The following is a 14,775-nucleotide window of genomic DNA, read 5'->3' on the forward strand; positions in this document are numbered from 1 at the left end:
GCAAATTTATACTTCATATTAAATTTGTACCTCACATTAAATATCTTTGGAATCTGATTGACATAATTGTACATAATCAAAATTTTAATGAAAATTTCATGTCTTAATATTAATATTTAGAATTCTTTAATTTGAATATTTATTAATCAAATTAAGATAAAATTGAACATTTTAGGATCTTTAAAATTATCTGTACTCTTATATATTACTTATAATCATGTATGGTATCTGTAAATTCCTCTGAAAATATCTTATACAGAGAGAGATGAAGAGCTTCTGGTAGGGTGGTTTGTTCTAACTTCCTCTGTAGGTAATGTTATCTTAGCCCATTGTTGATAATGAGTTTTATCTTTATTGGAAAAGCTGGTAAATGAATCTCGTCAGGATTCGTACAGATTTTTTGAAAATTTCTTAGGGGGAAAAAAGCAATTTTCAAACTGTTTAAAACTTTTTACATTAACACAATACTCCTTGTGAAGTCTTTGGAATATCCTGGTTCAAAAAGTTTCTGAAAGGCAAAGGCTTCTGAAACCAGAAATTGGAAGTGCAGCAATAACAAAACAAATTTGATGAAATCCAGTTTGTAAATGTTATTAACCATCTATCAAGAGAAAATATTCATCTTCCTTTTGTAGCTGAAAAAAAAGTGAGAATTGCAACCTTCAAAAAATATTTCTGTTAAGGTATGAATATATACTCATGATAAGATATTAAACTTATGCAGGAATTCAAAATCTCTGTTCTTGTCAAAATGGTATTTATTATCATGTTACTTCTGGCATAGTAAGAAATTTGTCATGCTTAACTCTTTTATTAAAAAAAAAAAAAAGACACTTGGTAAATAAATAATAATAATAATAATAAAAAAAAACTAGAAAATGAAATTCCTTCTAAGCAATCATTCAAATTTGAATTATTTAAAAATCTCTATGTGATGAGATTCTAACTGATTTTATTGACTTTTGTAAATATGACAGTTTGTGAAAACACTCTAGATTTCTCAAATTTAAATGTTGAAAAATTACAACTAGATGATTTTCTCTCCCATGGTTTGAGTTCAGAAACTCCTTTTATTAAAAAACCGGAAAGGAAGGTAAGTTTAGTGCAAATAAAAATATTGAGGTATGAAATCTAATAAAAAAAAGTTTTATGTAGTACTAAGAATTATTTGTGATTACATGAATAATTTTAGTGGTAATTTTATAAACGTTGTTAGATGAAAAAAACTGCATGTCTCAACAGTGATTTCAACCAATGTAGTCAATATCTCAAGGATGGGGGGGAAAAAATGCAAGAAATTTCTCATCAATATAATAGAGAAATATATTGATGAGTTTTCTAAATCTATATGATAAATATGCAGATCAAGCATGAAAACAAAATTATATGATAATATTGGCAAAGTCAAAAATCGATTGAGTAAAATGGCAAAGAAAAGAAATGTGATTTATTGAAAATGGTAGGAATTTTAAGAATAAAAAAATAATCAATTATAGTTAATAATAATTTTAAAAGAAATCCTTTGTAATTTATTGCTTATTGTTTAGATTGATATTTTGTTTTTCAGTGATGTTTTAGATTCACTGCTATATTAATAAATTGCTTTTCAATTATACAAAATTTAATATTTTTGTTTAACTAGTACTCAATCTTATTTGTCATATTTACTGTAATTAAGGAATGGAAAGGTAGATTTGTGCAATTGCTAATTTTATATAAATTTGTATGAAAATGGATTTAAAATCATCTCTTGCTGTCAAAAGTAAAATTCAAGTGATTAGTTCTGTTTCATTAGAAATCAAACTCTTAAATTACTTATATTTTTTAAGTATATATATATTTGAAGACAGTGGAAAGACTTTCGATTTCATGACGTCGTTTTATTTCATTTTGGAGAAGCAGACATATGTGCAAGCGATGAGCACACACACAACACAGAACGACACAGAGGAATGAGGAAAAAGCTGTTGTACATTTTATCCCCGGGCTTATATAACCTAAGATTTTGATAGGGAAAATATTTCTTCATAGTGCTAATATATAATGAGATTTCGATAATGATTTTCGCTACACACGCCAACAAGGCAGAGGAATCACAGGAGGTTTTAAAAAAGAATTTGTCTCGTCAGCGGTATTCTGTCCCTTCACTCGGAGTGTGGGAAAGTTAGGCTTTTAGCCGATTCAGCAATTTTACAAAGCTTATCTTGAATTTATTAAGTAGAGAAAGTGGAATTGGATCACGAAATAAGAGAATATTTTTAGAATGAAGTTACTATGGGCTAAATTAAGATAAAATATTGGAAATTAATTAAATTGAAATTAAGAGTTTAAAATATCCTTACATATATATATAATATGACAGTTTCCTTCCCTACAATATTTGCTTTGAAATATTGTGCATAATATACAAATTTTATTATTATTAGGGAATTTATACAAATTTTATTATTATTAGGGAATTTACCGCCTTCTAAAACCTTTTTCACTGAATAAAATTGTTGATTGATTATTTAAAATTTATGTAAAATCATTAATTAATACATTGTGAATGTTTATTATTATTAGGAAAAAAAATCTGTTTAAAGGGTTTCAAATGAAACTTTAAAAATTTGAATATATTTGAACATAAGAGCAGGAACAAATAAATGAAATGTAATAGCACTGAAGTGCACTTGACAAACTACAAATTTTTTAGGTTGTTGTTTAAAAAAAAGTAAAAAATTTATTTTATTTAAATATTTTCTTTAACTTTAATTCTATGTTTAAATTTATTTTCAACCAAACGAATGTATGTTCTTTGGACATACTAAAAGTTGCTTCATAATAGCTGAAACACAGCATGATTTTGTATATACTGTGTGCTTAGTTATTTTACCAACAAAATTCTAGGACTCTGATTCCCCCCCTTCCCCTTCCCCCAAATTTGTACAAACCCACTCTCTGCTTGTAATTATGCCTATTTTCCAACAACACAATGCTACTTTAATTTATAGAAATAATTGAATCATTCTGTTCCCCCAGTTTACTTTGGTATAGTAATAATCCTTTTATGATCGTGAACCTTTAAATTTGAACCTTGTTATTTGATTCTAATTAGTCCATATTTGTTATTAATAGTGAATGCATTTTTCTTTCAGCTGTAAAGCTACCACAATGAATGATGAATTTTTGGAATTGTATGCAGAATCTCATTTATTAGAAATGAAATTATGTAGAAACGATCTAGAAAAGGTAAATTGTTTGTTGCTGTCTTTTTTAATTTTTGTATTGCACATTACTTTTAAAATTTAAAACTATATGTGAATATTAACTATATTTGAAAAATTTATCTATTTCTCTATATCTAAAAATTTATCTATCATTGGTAACCTTTTATAGATAAAAAAATATTTTGATATAAAAAGTTATTTATTAAAATATTATGTATTTGAAAATTCTATAATTAAATAACAATATTGTTTTCTATATGAAAAGGAAACTTTTATACAGAATGCCCAATAAACATTTTTTACATTAATAGAGATAGGTACATACTTCTAATTAGAAACTTCTTTAAGTGAATAAGGAATTATAGGTTTACATTGTTGAGTAAATAAATGTGTCGTTGAAAAAATTATGAAGTCTAAGTTTTTATCTAATCTCTTATCTCAATTGTTTACAGAACGTGAGCAATCAAAATCTGTGATGTTTCTTTTAGATTTGTATATGCCACTAAAATTCTCAGAAACTTGTATGAATATGTTTAAAGGCTTTTGTAATTTTACTATCACAATTTTAAATTTTAAGGCCGAATGACGTCGCTGTATAAAATTTGGCATTGCAGTGTATTACTTTCTTGAATGCAAAATATACACAGAGAAAGTATTGTAATTGTCAAAAGTTACAAACTTGAGATTTTGATGAATCCAGACTAAGGCTCTTTGACTAAGAAAAACACATTTTTGGAATTGTGTCTATCTGCCTGTGAACACAATAACATTGAAGTGCTTTGAGTTCGACAAATGTAATTTGGTATGTGATCTTTAGCACAAATTTCTTGATTTCTATCAAATTTTGAGCGAAATTCATATGCTAGAATTCTTTCTGTCCAGATAAAAATGAACACGATAACTGTAAAGCACAAACAGCTTAATCAATAAAATTTGGTACAGATATTTCATATTTAAAGTGTAAATGCAAACCAAATCGTGGAATTAAATCCATCAAGATCATTGACCATTTGTTGGTCTGTACTTTGACAAGCGTATAAATGTGATAACTCAAAAACACAACAACATTTAAAAAAATGAATTTTGGTATATAATCTGATGATTAAAATTTGCTGTTTGAGTTACGAACTATCAGGATTAGGAAAGACGTCTCTATTACATATTCGATTTCCTAGACAAACCGCATAACAAAGATTAATCACCGAAGATTTCATTGTTAGAATCAGTAAAATTCAGTTGAAAGATCTATATTTTGTAACTGTTTTTCATTAATGCCTTGCATTTAACACGCAAGTACCACTTTTTTTAGCTATATTATGAATATGAGAGTACACATGATGACTAAGAGTACACATGAATATGAGATCAGCACATATGAGAGTTGTATGAAGCATACAACTCTCATATTTACAACTCTAAGAATATAGATCTGAGCACCCATACATTCACAGCATTGTTCAGGGCCTAAAATCATAATTGAAATCTTGAGGGGGAATAACACCATTTTTTTAAAAAATTACAGAGTATGCAAGAAACTTTTGGGAAGACCACTCTCAATGTCATTGAAAGTATTTATACAGTCATTCACCTGACATTGCTATATGAAAGTTTCACAACTCATGTGGACAAAGAAACAATATATATATATATATATATATATATATATATATATATATATATATATATATATATATATATATATATATATATATATATATATATATTGAAGCAATTAAATATTAATTTGTGTTGTTGAGCTTGTGCATGCATGCAATTTATATTTTACTCTTAAATCATTATTTGGTTGAGGTAAACGAATGATTGATTACAAAAGAGCTATTTGTTTGCTTAGTTATAGTAATGAAATATTATCAGAACTACCTTTATTTTACTCTGGTGTGGTGTGGCGTGGAGAGAGAGGGGTACCAGCTCAGGTGTCGTCCTCGTCATCTGACCGCGGTTCAAAATTACGAGGTCCGTCCCAAAATAGCCTTAGTGTTGCTTTACAACGGGACGTTAATATAACTAAACTAAACTAAACCAAACCTCTATTTTACTACTAAAACATGATCCTCTAAACAGTTTAAGTATGAAGTCAAAAATAGTGACCTTTAAATTTACATATATATATATATAATATAGTTTTAGAACAAATTAAATTATCTATGAAATTGAAACTATATGGGGAAAATAATAAATTATGCAAACAAAGAACTGTAAGTACGTGTAGCCTGTATGTTTGACTATTAGTTTTCTCCTTACTTTATGTGATATTTTATATAGACTTGTTAGATATATTTATTTATTTTGTATACAATTTATTTTATTGCAAGATTTATTTTATTACAAGATTTATATACAACTTTATTTAATGGATATCATTTCTGTACTATATGAATATTTCGTTTAATTAACAGAAAGAATATGTTATAAAGGAAGCTCTGATCTTCTTAGAAGAATTTTCTGATATTGGAAGTCAACAAACAATCGCTAAGATTAATATATATCTAGGTTTAGTGCTCAAACAATCACTGCACAGGAATAGGAGATATATTGTTCATGAATATGGGAAAACAATAGAAGAAATGTTTTCTATATCATACGAACAACTGACTGATTGGTCTAAAGGTTGGCTTTACTGTGGAAATTTCTTTCAAGAAATGTTTCTTTCAAACAACGATAGCAGGTAAGATTTAACTTTAATCATTATTAATTGTAGTAATTACTGAAATGTTTAAAAGTTTTTATAAAAACGAAAAGCTTTATGTTAAGTATAAAGAAAAAAGCAAGTGATGATGAAATCGGAATATTTTAAAAAAATTTTGTGGATTTTAATGCACGAGAATAGAACCTGGGACCTTGTGGTTCGCAGTCCAGTAACATGACCATGATACCAAAACAATTGTTCTGGTAGCAGAGCTGTTAACTGGCTTAGATGCTATTCACCACAGACTCTCCCTCCCGTGAGTCGGAGGTGAGACGAACGATATGGTTATTGAGTGGTGATGTATTTTAGCTATTGTCTTAATGGGCCTGTACCCAGTTGAGTAGCGAGTGTGTGTGGGTGAGTGGTTGTTGATGCTGTTGCTGCGTCAAGTGAGTCTGACGACTTTGGTTTGCTGCGTCAAGTGAGTCTGACGACTTTGGTTTCGGGTAGATGGCGCCACAACAGCTGTACGAAGGTTGAAGGTTCATAGTCCGAGGTCACCAATTTAGCGGATAAGATGCGCAAAGATAGAACCTGGGACCTTGTGGTTCGCAGTCCAGTAACATGACCATGATACCAAAACAATTGTTGGGGTTGCAGAGTTGTTAACTGGCTTATATGCTATTCACCACAATTTTTTACAACTTTCATTATTTAATTTTTATGTGTCTGGATATTTAATCTTCCTCAATTTGGGATGGTTTGAATTTCTAGAAATATATTGTGTCCAAATTTGTAAGTAAAATCATTTGTCTAAAAAAAAAAAAAAAAAAAAAAAAAAAACCCTAGAGCAATTTTATAACCTATGCCATCCCTAACATCGTTCAATAAGATATATACTTTAAGACTAATGGGACCATAAGTTACTTTATTTGTAGATCAGAAGTTTCTATGCGATTTTGCAGTCTTTCACGTCTAACTGAATTTACATCTGCTTTTAAGCCCACAAAAAGTACTTACACTGAAGAAAAATAATAATAAATTTTACCTTCAGCTATCAAAAAAATAATAAATAAATAAAATAAAATAAAGGCTATCAGCGCAACAATTTTCACCATGAAAAATTATGTTTTGCGTATTTAATTATTTGGATAATTTTGTTGTAAGTAATGAGGATTCCATTAATTTTTATCTTTTAACAATAGTTTTTGTTTTCTTAGGGAAAAATAATTCTAATAGGATCATCTTTTCTTGATATTATTAAGAAAATTCTCCACTTACTGTACTGAGAATGTGATCAATAAACTGGGTAATGGGATTTATTTCATGAAGATTCCAGATAATATGATGCACAAGTAACAGGAATATAGCCAAGATATACACAAAAGACAGTGCTTCCAGAATTTAACAATAGGAGCAGACAACAAATCACTAATTACATAATGGAGCAGTTCTGTCAATAGCGCGCACAAAGGCGGAATTAGTAGGGAGGGCGGATAATTGCTTTGGTAAACTCCCCCCTCCCCTCTCTATCAGTGAGAAAATGAAAGTTCCCTGAAACAAAAGTCTTCACAACTTCAGGACAGGGGAGTAGGTTTGAAAACTGTTTTCAAGTTCATATTTTATAAACAATGGAAATATTCAACTACCTATTTAAGTCAACAAAATGACTATATTTGGCAAAATAACTGACAGAGTGGCAAGTCAATAAGATGTATTCTCCCCATTCTTTTTGGTTGGTCATTTAGAATTCAATGTGATGGGTCACCAGCATCAAGTGCGCAAATTTTCAAGCTTCTTAATCAAATGTTGCTCATTCGGCTTATTCAAATGTTGGCATTACTTCTGGTAGAGTAAACGAAAAAATGGCAAGTAAATATGTAGTTTTTTTGCTGACTATTTTCTTGTCTAAAATATTATTAGGATTTAAAAAAAATTTCGTCCATTGCTTTGATCACCTGTCAGTAGAATTATTAGGAAAATTAAAACAATTGTATTATCTGTACTTATATAAAGCTCAATGTGTGTGTTTTTGTGTTGGCGCTCTACAGAAAAGACCATTTGACCTACATCTACCAAATTTGGTACGTGTATACCTTGAAGGTCAGGAATGTGCACCTGGGGTCCCTTTTTTTGAAATTTTAATTAGAATTTTAATTATTAATTAAAAACTAACTTTCCCGCCAAAAAAATCCTTTCATTTTCCCCACCGCCAAATAAGTAAGGCTTCAGTTTTTTTTTCCCCCCAACACCAATGCGAGTAGAGTTAACGTTTTTCGTTGTTTTTTTGCATTTAAAATTAAACGTTGTTAATTAATCGATCTTTCAGATTCATTATGAAGTACTCTTGAATTAAAATAAAACAGATTAAAGGAAATTAAAAATTTCTGATCTGCATAGCGTTACCCCAACTGGCGTAGAAAAATTCACGCATTTGCGTTACCGTAACTGGCGTTGAAAATTCACGCATGCGCATTGTCTTCTGATTATTTACATCTAATTTCAACGGAAGCTGACTCGATTTAAATTATTTTTAGGTTAGTTGTATGCTTTTGTACTTAAATTGTATTTATGTTAGTTTAAGTTCATCGTTTTTTCAGTAATTTTTTTTACCTGTTTTCGACCGATTATTTTAAACGAGTCTGTTGATTTTCTTAGTGTTTGATGCATTTGAAATTAAACATTGTTAATTAATAGACCTGCTCAAGATGAATCTGAAAAAATTTTGTTGACAAATTCTTGAGATATTACATAAATTAAGAAAGATATTCTTTAATGCCCATAAGGTTTAAATGCTCAGTGACTCTGTTTTCAGTAATCATATTACAAAAAAATGCTTTGTTTCAGTAAAAAATATTATTATATTAATTGCAGATTCATCCTTTCCACTTTAATTTAAAGCATAAATTCTACGTGAGCTAACAGAAACTTAGAGAGATACATATTACGCTATGACTGAAGGCCTTTATAATATTATGAGTGAACTGAAATTTGAAGTTTTAAAATATTTTAATGAAGAAGCTATTAAAGTAGGAATTACATAAAATAGTTAGTTATTAAAATTTTAACGAGCATTAAGATTGGCGAACCGGCTGGTCGACAAAGGCGGCTAGTATATGAATAAGACAATAAATTTGTTTTCCTTGTTTTGTTTATTTTTGTCTTTATTCAGAATTTTCTGAATGATTCGGAAAAGAATAATCATTTTATTCATATAATTGTTATTTCCACAGTGCTGATTTTGCAGATTTTTTTTTAAATATATTATGCGTATTTTATTAGGATTATTCTCTAACTAAAATCTGGTTAATGGTTAAAGTAAATTTAATAAAACATAGGAAAGTGTTCTCAACATTCTTTTGCAATATTTTGCTCTTTGCACTCTTTTGCTAAGAAGAATTACTTTACTGTAGCCAAATTAAGTGAATTAACTATAAATAACTGGGGTAAGTAAATTGTGTAATTGTATATTAGGAGTATTTAACTATAAAATATTTGTCTTTTGCAATCTAATTTATAAGGCTGCGGTTATTTTACTAATTAAATTTTATTAAATCTGACACCTCAAATTACAAAAAGCAGCATTGGAGATGGAAATGTTTATTGGTACATTTAAGAATCTTTCACATATCAATATTTTGTGACTTTTTAATGAGACCATTAATGAGAAATGTTCAGAAATGAATGAATGTTCTGACATGAATAGTGCATCTATTTCCTAGTCAAGAAGGACTCGATTAAAACTGCTGGAAATAATTAATTGAAATTTAAAATATAGAATAGTTGAAAAAATTATTCTTTTAAAAATTATGAGTGATTAACAAATTTAAATCAAGCATTCTAAACAGTCCCTAATGAATATGATTCTTTTCTTCATATTGTCAAAATTATTGATTTTAGGTCAGTTGGTGTAAAATTCGTTGTGTTAGGAGTGAAGGAATTAATGCATGTTTAATTCTGTGAAGGTATTTCAATTATTTTGTTTCGACTTGGAAGTTCTATTTAGAGGTGCTAGTTCAGATGATAAGGACAACACCAAAATTATGAGATTTTCATTTCCGATTTAAGATACATTACTAGTCTATATAATTTAATAAAATCTTTTACTGTGCTGCTTGATAAGTGCTGATTTGGATTTGTTGCGATTCTGGGTAAAAAAAAATGTGTAATTGCACCATCCTTTTAATTTCTGCATTCTTTACTATATAATATCATGGTCTGTTAGATTATTTGTTCATGATTTCAGAATTTAATATTACGACTATTATAAATGTGGGTTGTTTTTTCTAATTTTATTACTTATTAAATACACACACACATACAAAGTGTCTACGATTATCCTGGCCCCATAGCTTATTTCTTAAGTAGACATATAGTTTGAATTGGAAAAATGCTTTAAACGACGGAAATAATTGTATTTTATGTTGTTGGAACAAAAAGCTACAAACTCTTTTATACAGTCTAATAGTCCTATCAATCATATTTAATAAAATTTTCTTGGCACTATAATATTTTTTTAAAAAATATACATATGTATTCCCTTTTTCTAGGACTAAAACTGACCGACAAAAAAAGTTGAAAATCATTATTTTAGATGAATTTTACAGATATTTCCAAGGAGTGAGAAAAATTTTATGGGGTCATTTGATGTGTAATCATTTGATACCCACAAATATTTTCACCTATCTAAAATGAAATGTTTTGGTAATCTTCACTGATAAAAAAGAATAAAAATAAAATAAACATTATATTTATCATGTGTTTTTCTGTAATTTTTTAAACTAATAATAATTTAAAATATAATACATATGTTATATAAGAATATTCATCTTGGATTTTTACAGATATGAGTATTTCTGTAATAATGAATTATTAAACTTTCTATCATGCTTAGTTATTAATTTACATAATTCATTCATACAAAGGCGAATATAATAGTATTTTGTTGTTGTAAAAAATGTTTTCGTATTATTTGTGAATTGACTCATTTTGTTTCATGCTCTATTTTTTTAAGGTATTATGAACATGCATTGAGATCCTTAAGCAAATCATGCAAGTATAACGATAATACAATATCCACAGAACCACTTGCAAAGGTAATTATGGCATGTTAGCTTAATAGTTTTTGTTTAACACCTATTTTAATAATATTTTGGATGGCAAAGCTCTTATTATGTCTTACTCGCATTTTACATATTAAGTTCATAATATTATAAAAGTTGTTTGTAAGTAAGTATGTCAGCGGTCTTTTTTATTGCAAATTGTCTGACTTAACACTATGTTACCTTGTGGCATCATTGAAGAGTTTTCATATTTGGATGTAGTGATTTCATTTTTTACAGGGTAATTCAAAATGAATATGACGATTACAAACGGCTATTACTATTTAATGTAAAAGAATTTATCGATGAGATTAATGCATAATGCCGATGGAACTTCAAGATTTTGTATACATACGTTATAGATGTTCTATGTTCTTATAGATGTTCTAAAATTATTTGTAAATAATTTTTTTTCCTGTTTGTAAAAATGATAAACAATTTAGCTGGTAATATATATATATATATATGTTTGTAATATTGTACACACATTATTAATTAATAACTTTCTATATACCATTATTTAGAAATATTTTCTCCTATGTAACATATATATATATATATATATATGTATGTAGTATTGTTTGAAGTTTCTAAAATTGACAAATATTGAATGCTAGTAAAACCTGCACAATGTTGCACATCATAAAATAAACTAAGAAGCTGAAATTTTTAAAAATAATAATTTTGCATGTTTATTTCATTTGCTAATGATATCAAGTAGTCAACTGCAGACAATAAAATTCGGGGGGAGGGGGAATGAAAATGGTATAAAAAAGACAATGAAATTAAAAAAAGTTTGCTGCAAATAAGGCTTTTAAAATTTAAATATTAAAATAATTTTTTTGAAATCTCTAATTTGGCTCCTTATCAAATTAGTAAAAATAGCTTGGGACTTTTAAACTTTAATAGAAAAACAATTAATTAAAAACATTTAAAAAAAAAGATATTTTTGTTTTAAATTTTAAGAAATGTTAAAATAACCACTTCATTTTTTTTTTATTTTTTTATTTTTTTTATGTATAATGGGATATCAGATACAAGTTTTTTAGTTTCAGTTCTTAAAATTTTTCATAAAAAGTTATTATTTTAAAATTTCTCAAAATTCAGTAAATTATATCAGAGTTCAAAGCAAATTTCTTTAGAATGAAAATTATTTATTTTCTTCAAATGGGTCACTTTTTTTTTTTTCTTCCTTGCAATCAAAGAAGTGTTACTAAGGACATGTACGTATGAAAAATCATCCAATAATGCACAAAATATTAAATAAAAATTTTCTACACTGAATTTTAAAATATCGTCTTTGAGGTACATTGTCACCATTACACCTATGTGCCGAATTTTATGATTGACATAGCAATTGATTTGTCTGGACACTACAGACGAGCATGCACAAACTCTTCCTTTTATATTTGCATAATAGTTTATATATCTAAATACTTAAAATTTCGCTTTATCATTTTATTATAAAGTTTCAGCGTTTGCACCCAAAAGAATTTATACTTTTAAAATAACATTTTACAGTAAAATTCGCAGATTTTTTTAATTATTGTATTTTAATTGCAGTATTATGTTTTCAGATAATATGGCTGCTTTCATCCTCTGATGTTCCATTAAACTACCGAAATGATGTAATTGAAGATGTTATACAAATACCATTATCATATTTTCTTCCATGGATACCACAGCTACTTGCTGCAATTTTAAAGATTACAGATTGCCACCTTGAATATATTCTATTTAAAATTGGTATTGAACATCCTGAATCTTTATACTTTCTATTGCATTCAGCTATGAATGAGAGAAATCCAATGCCACTTCAAGACTACAGATTGCCAGGTCAGTATCCATATATAATTATATATTCTTTAAAGATTAGTAGTTTGTACATATTTCAATTATGTTTCATTTATTAGAAGATGAAATTCTACTATTTTCAATTGCAATAGCTTCTTCGAAAGTTTTAAAATAAATTTCGTGAAAAATAAGTAGTTGTTTGTAAAATATAAAATTTTTTGCTGTTTTAGCTTTGTGTATATATAATATGATAAAAGTGTATGAAACGTTGAGGGGATGAATATTAAAAGGGATGGAACAAGAAATGTTGAATGGTTGAAATGAGATTGACCTGTAAATTCATTAATGATTTGTCAGTTCTACTTAAAAGTTTACTGTTGTTGACAGATAGTTTCTTTATTTTTCAAGCCGTGAAAAGTCCGCCTGTCACATCACTGAAAGTGTTCATTGAATAGCTGAGAAAATTCGAATTATACAAAACTGATCCAAAGGATTGCTAGTTTAGACTCCAGGACATTCAGATATTTCTTGGAATGAATGAATGAATTCATTCTCAAAAACGGCCCTGGAGTCGAAGAGAGTTAAATATTTAACACATATTGCCAGAAAATCTTGTTTCAAAATTTATATCAAACCCATGGAAAAAGTAAGAGATATCCCTCACAAAAATCTAAAAGATATCCCTTCCATTTTATGCTCTTCTCTATAGCTTAAAAATAGAAGTAATAGCCAGTCACATAATTACCTGATTAGTTATTATTCCAGCTCTTCTGAATAAATTTGATCTTTATGACAATTTTCACTGACATTCCTTTAACAAAGAAAATGACACTGAATATGTTCTTTAGTGCTATTTGAATTATTCAAGTCATCAAACAAACCTAGGAAGCAAATTTAATCACTAAGCAAAGTTTTGTTCAAAAAATGTTTTAATGAATGCCATCTGCATATTTTTCTTCAACCATTGAAGTTTTTTATGTGCATTAACTATGGCTTTGTGACATTAGAGGATAACAGCCTGTGATGCTAATAATCTCAAATAATGCAATTTTTAAAAATCAAATGTAGCTTGTTTGTCTTGGATAATTAATTGTGTAGAAGAATATTTTTAGATTTTTAGTTGTTGTGTAAAAAATTATTTAATTTAGTGCATTCTTTGCAAGTTCTTTTATATAATTATTTCTTTTATATACTTTTTGTTCAATATATTTCCTTATATAAGCCAAGAATTTTTGTAATTTTCTCTGAAACTAAATTATTTGTGTCAACCTATGTACAGATCCGCTATTCTTCAAAAAAAAAAAAAAAAAAAAAAAAAGTTACTTGAGCACTAGTGATAAATTCTTGAATGCCATCAAATACAGCATTTTTTAATTCTATAATATTCACTTTTTTATTCTTAATTTTAAGGGAGAGGGTAATTTTAAATTATGAAGAGAGCAAGAGAATTGACTTTATTATTGTGAAAATGAAAACTGCAAAGAATACTGTAATTTTCATCTTTTCATTTGTGGAAAAATACCAAGCAGAATAGGAAAAATGTGTTCGTTTCAGGTAGAGTTGCTAAACTATTATCTTTGGCATCTGGCGTTTTACTTTACTACGACTTGATTGGAAAATATTTCTTTGTTTTATCTACTTGATGATAGTTTTGAGCTCATGGCAACATGTTTGAATTTTGCGGATTTTTTTTCCGAGTCTGCTTATAAATTGAAGTAAATATTTTGAATTTGAGATAAATACTTTGATATTTCCCATTCTTGGGTTATGTTTTGATATATACAAGATATCGAACTGCTTTTAACCTTGTTTAATTTCAATAAAAACTGAATCTTGCTTTTTAAATTTCTCTTTCAAGCATATGATTTTAATGAGGCTTGGTCTTATCATTTAGAAATTTTTCTGAAGATTTTAAAATACTTTTGCAATAAAAAATGTTAAATGTCTTTAAAAAATGCTGGAGATATTGCATTTCTTTGTTTATAGAATATTTGTTTTCTTAAAAATGTGTAGGAGTTAAAGC

The 14,775-nt window shown here is 27.8% G+C and overlaps 1 protein-coding gene across 1 annotated transcript in view; it reads left to right on the top strand.

Annotated features, from left to right (window-relative positions):
* The window catches only part of LOC129958804 (uncharacterized), a 269,909-nt gene that overhangs the window by 224,390 nt on the left and 30,744 nt on the right, over nt 1-14,775 (top strand). Inside the window, exons 58-61 of the mRNA XM_056071493.1 lie at nt 3,138-3,231; nt 5,627-5,895; nt 10,871-10,952; nt 12,536-12,794. Coding sequence (XP_055927468.1) covers nt 3,138-3,231; nt 5,627-5,895; nt 10,871-10,952; nt 12,536-12,794 — 704 coding nt within the window. The remainder of the gene's footprint in view (nt 1-3,137; nt 3,232-5,626; nt 5,896-10,870; nt 10,953-12,535; nt 12,795-14,775) is intronic.

The sequence above is a fragment of the Argiope bruennichi genome, chromosome X1 (genome assembly GCF_947563725.1).
Source record: "Argiope bruennichi chromosome X1, qqArgBrue1.1, whole genome shotgun sequence".
Classification (NCBI taxonomy): Eukaryota; Metazoa; Arthropoda; class Arachnida; order Araneae; family Araneidae; genus Argiope; species Argiope bruennichi.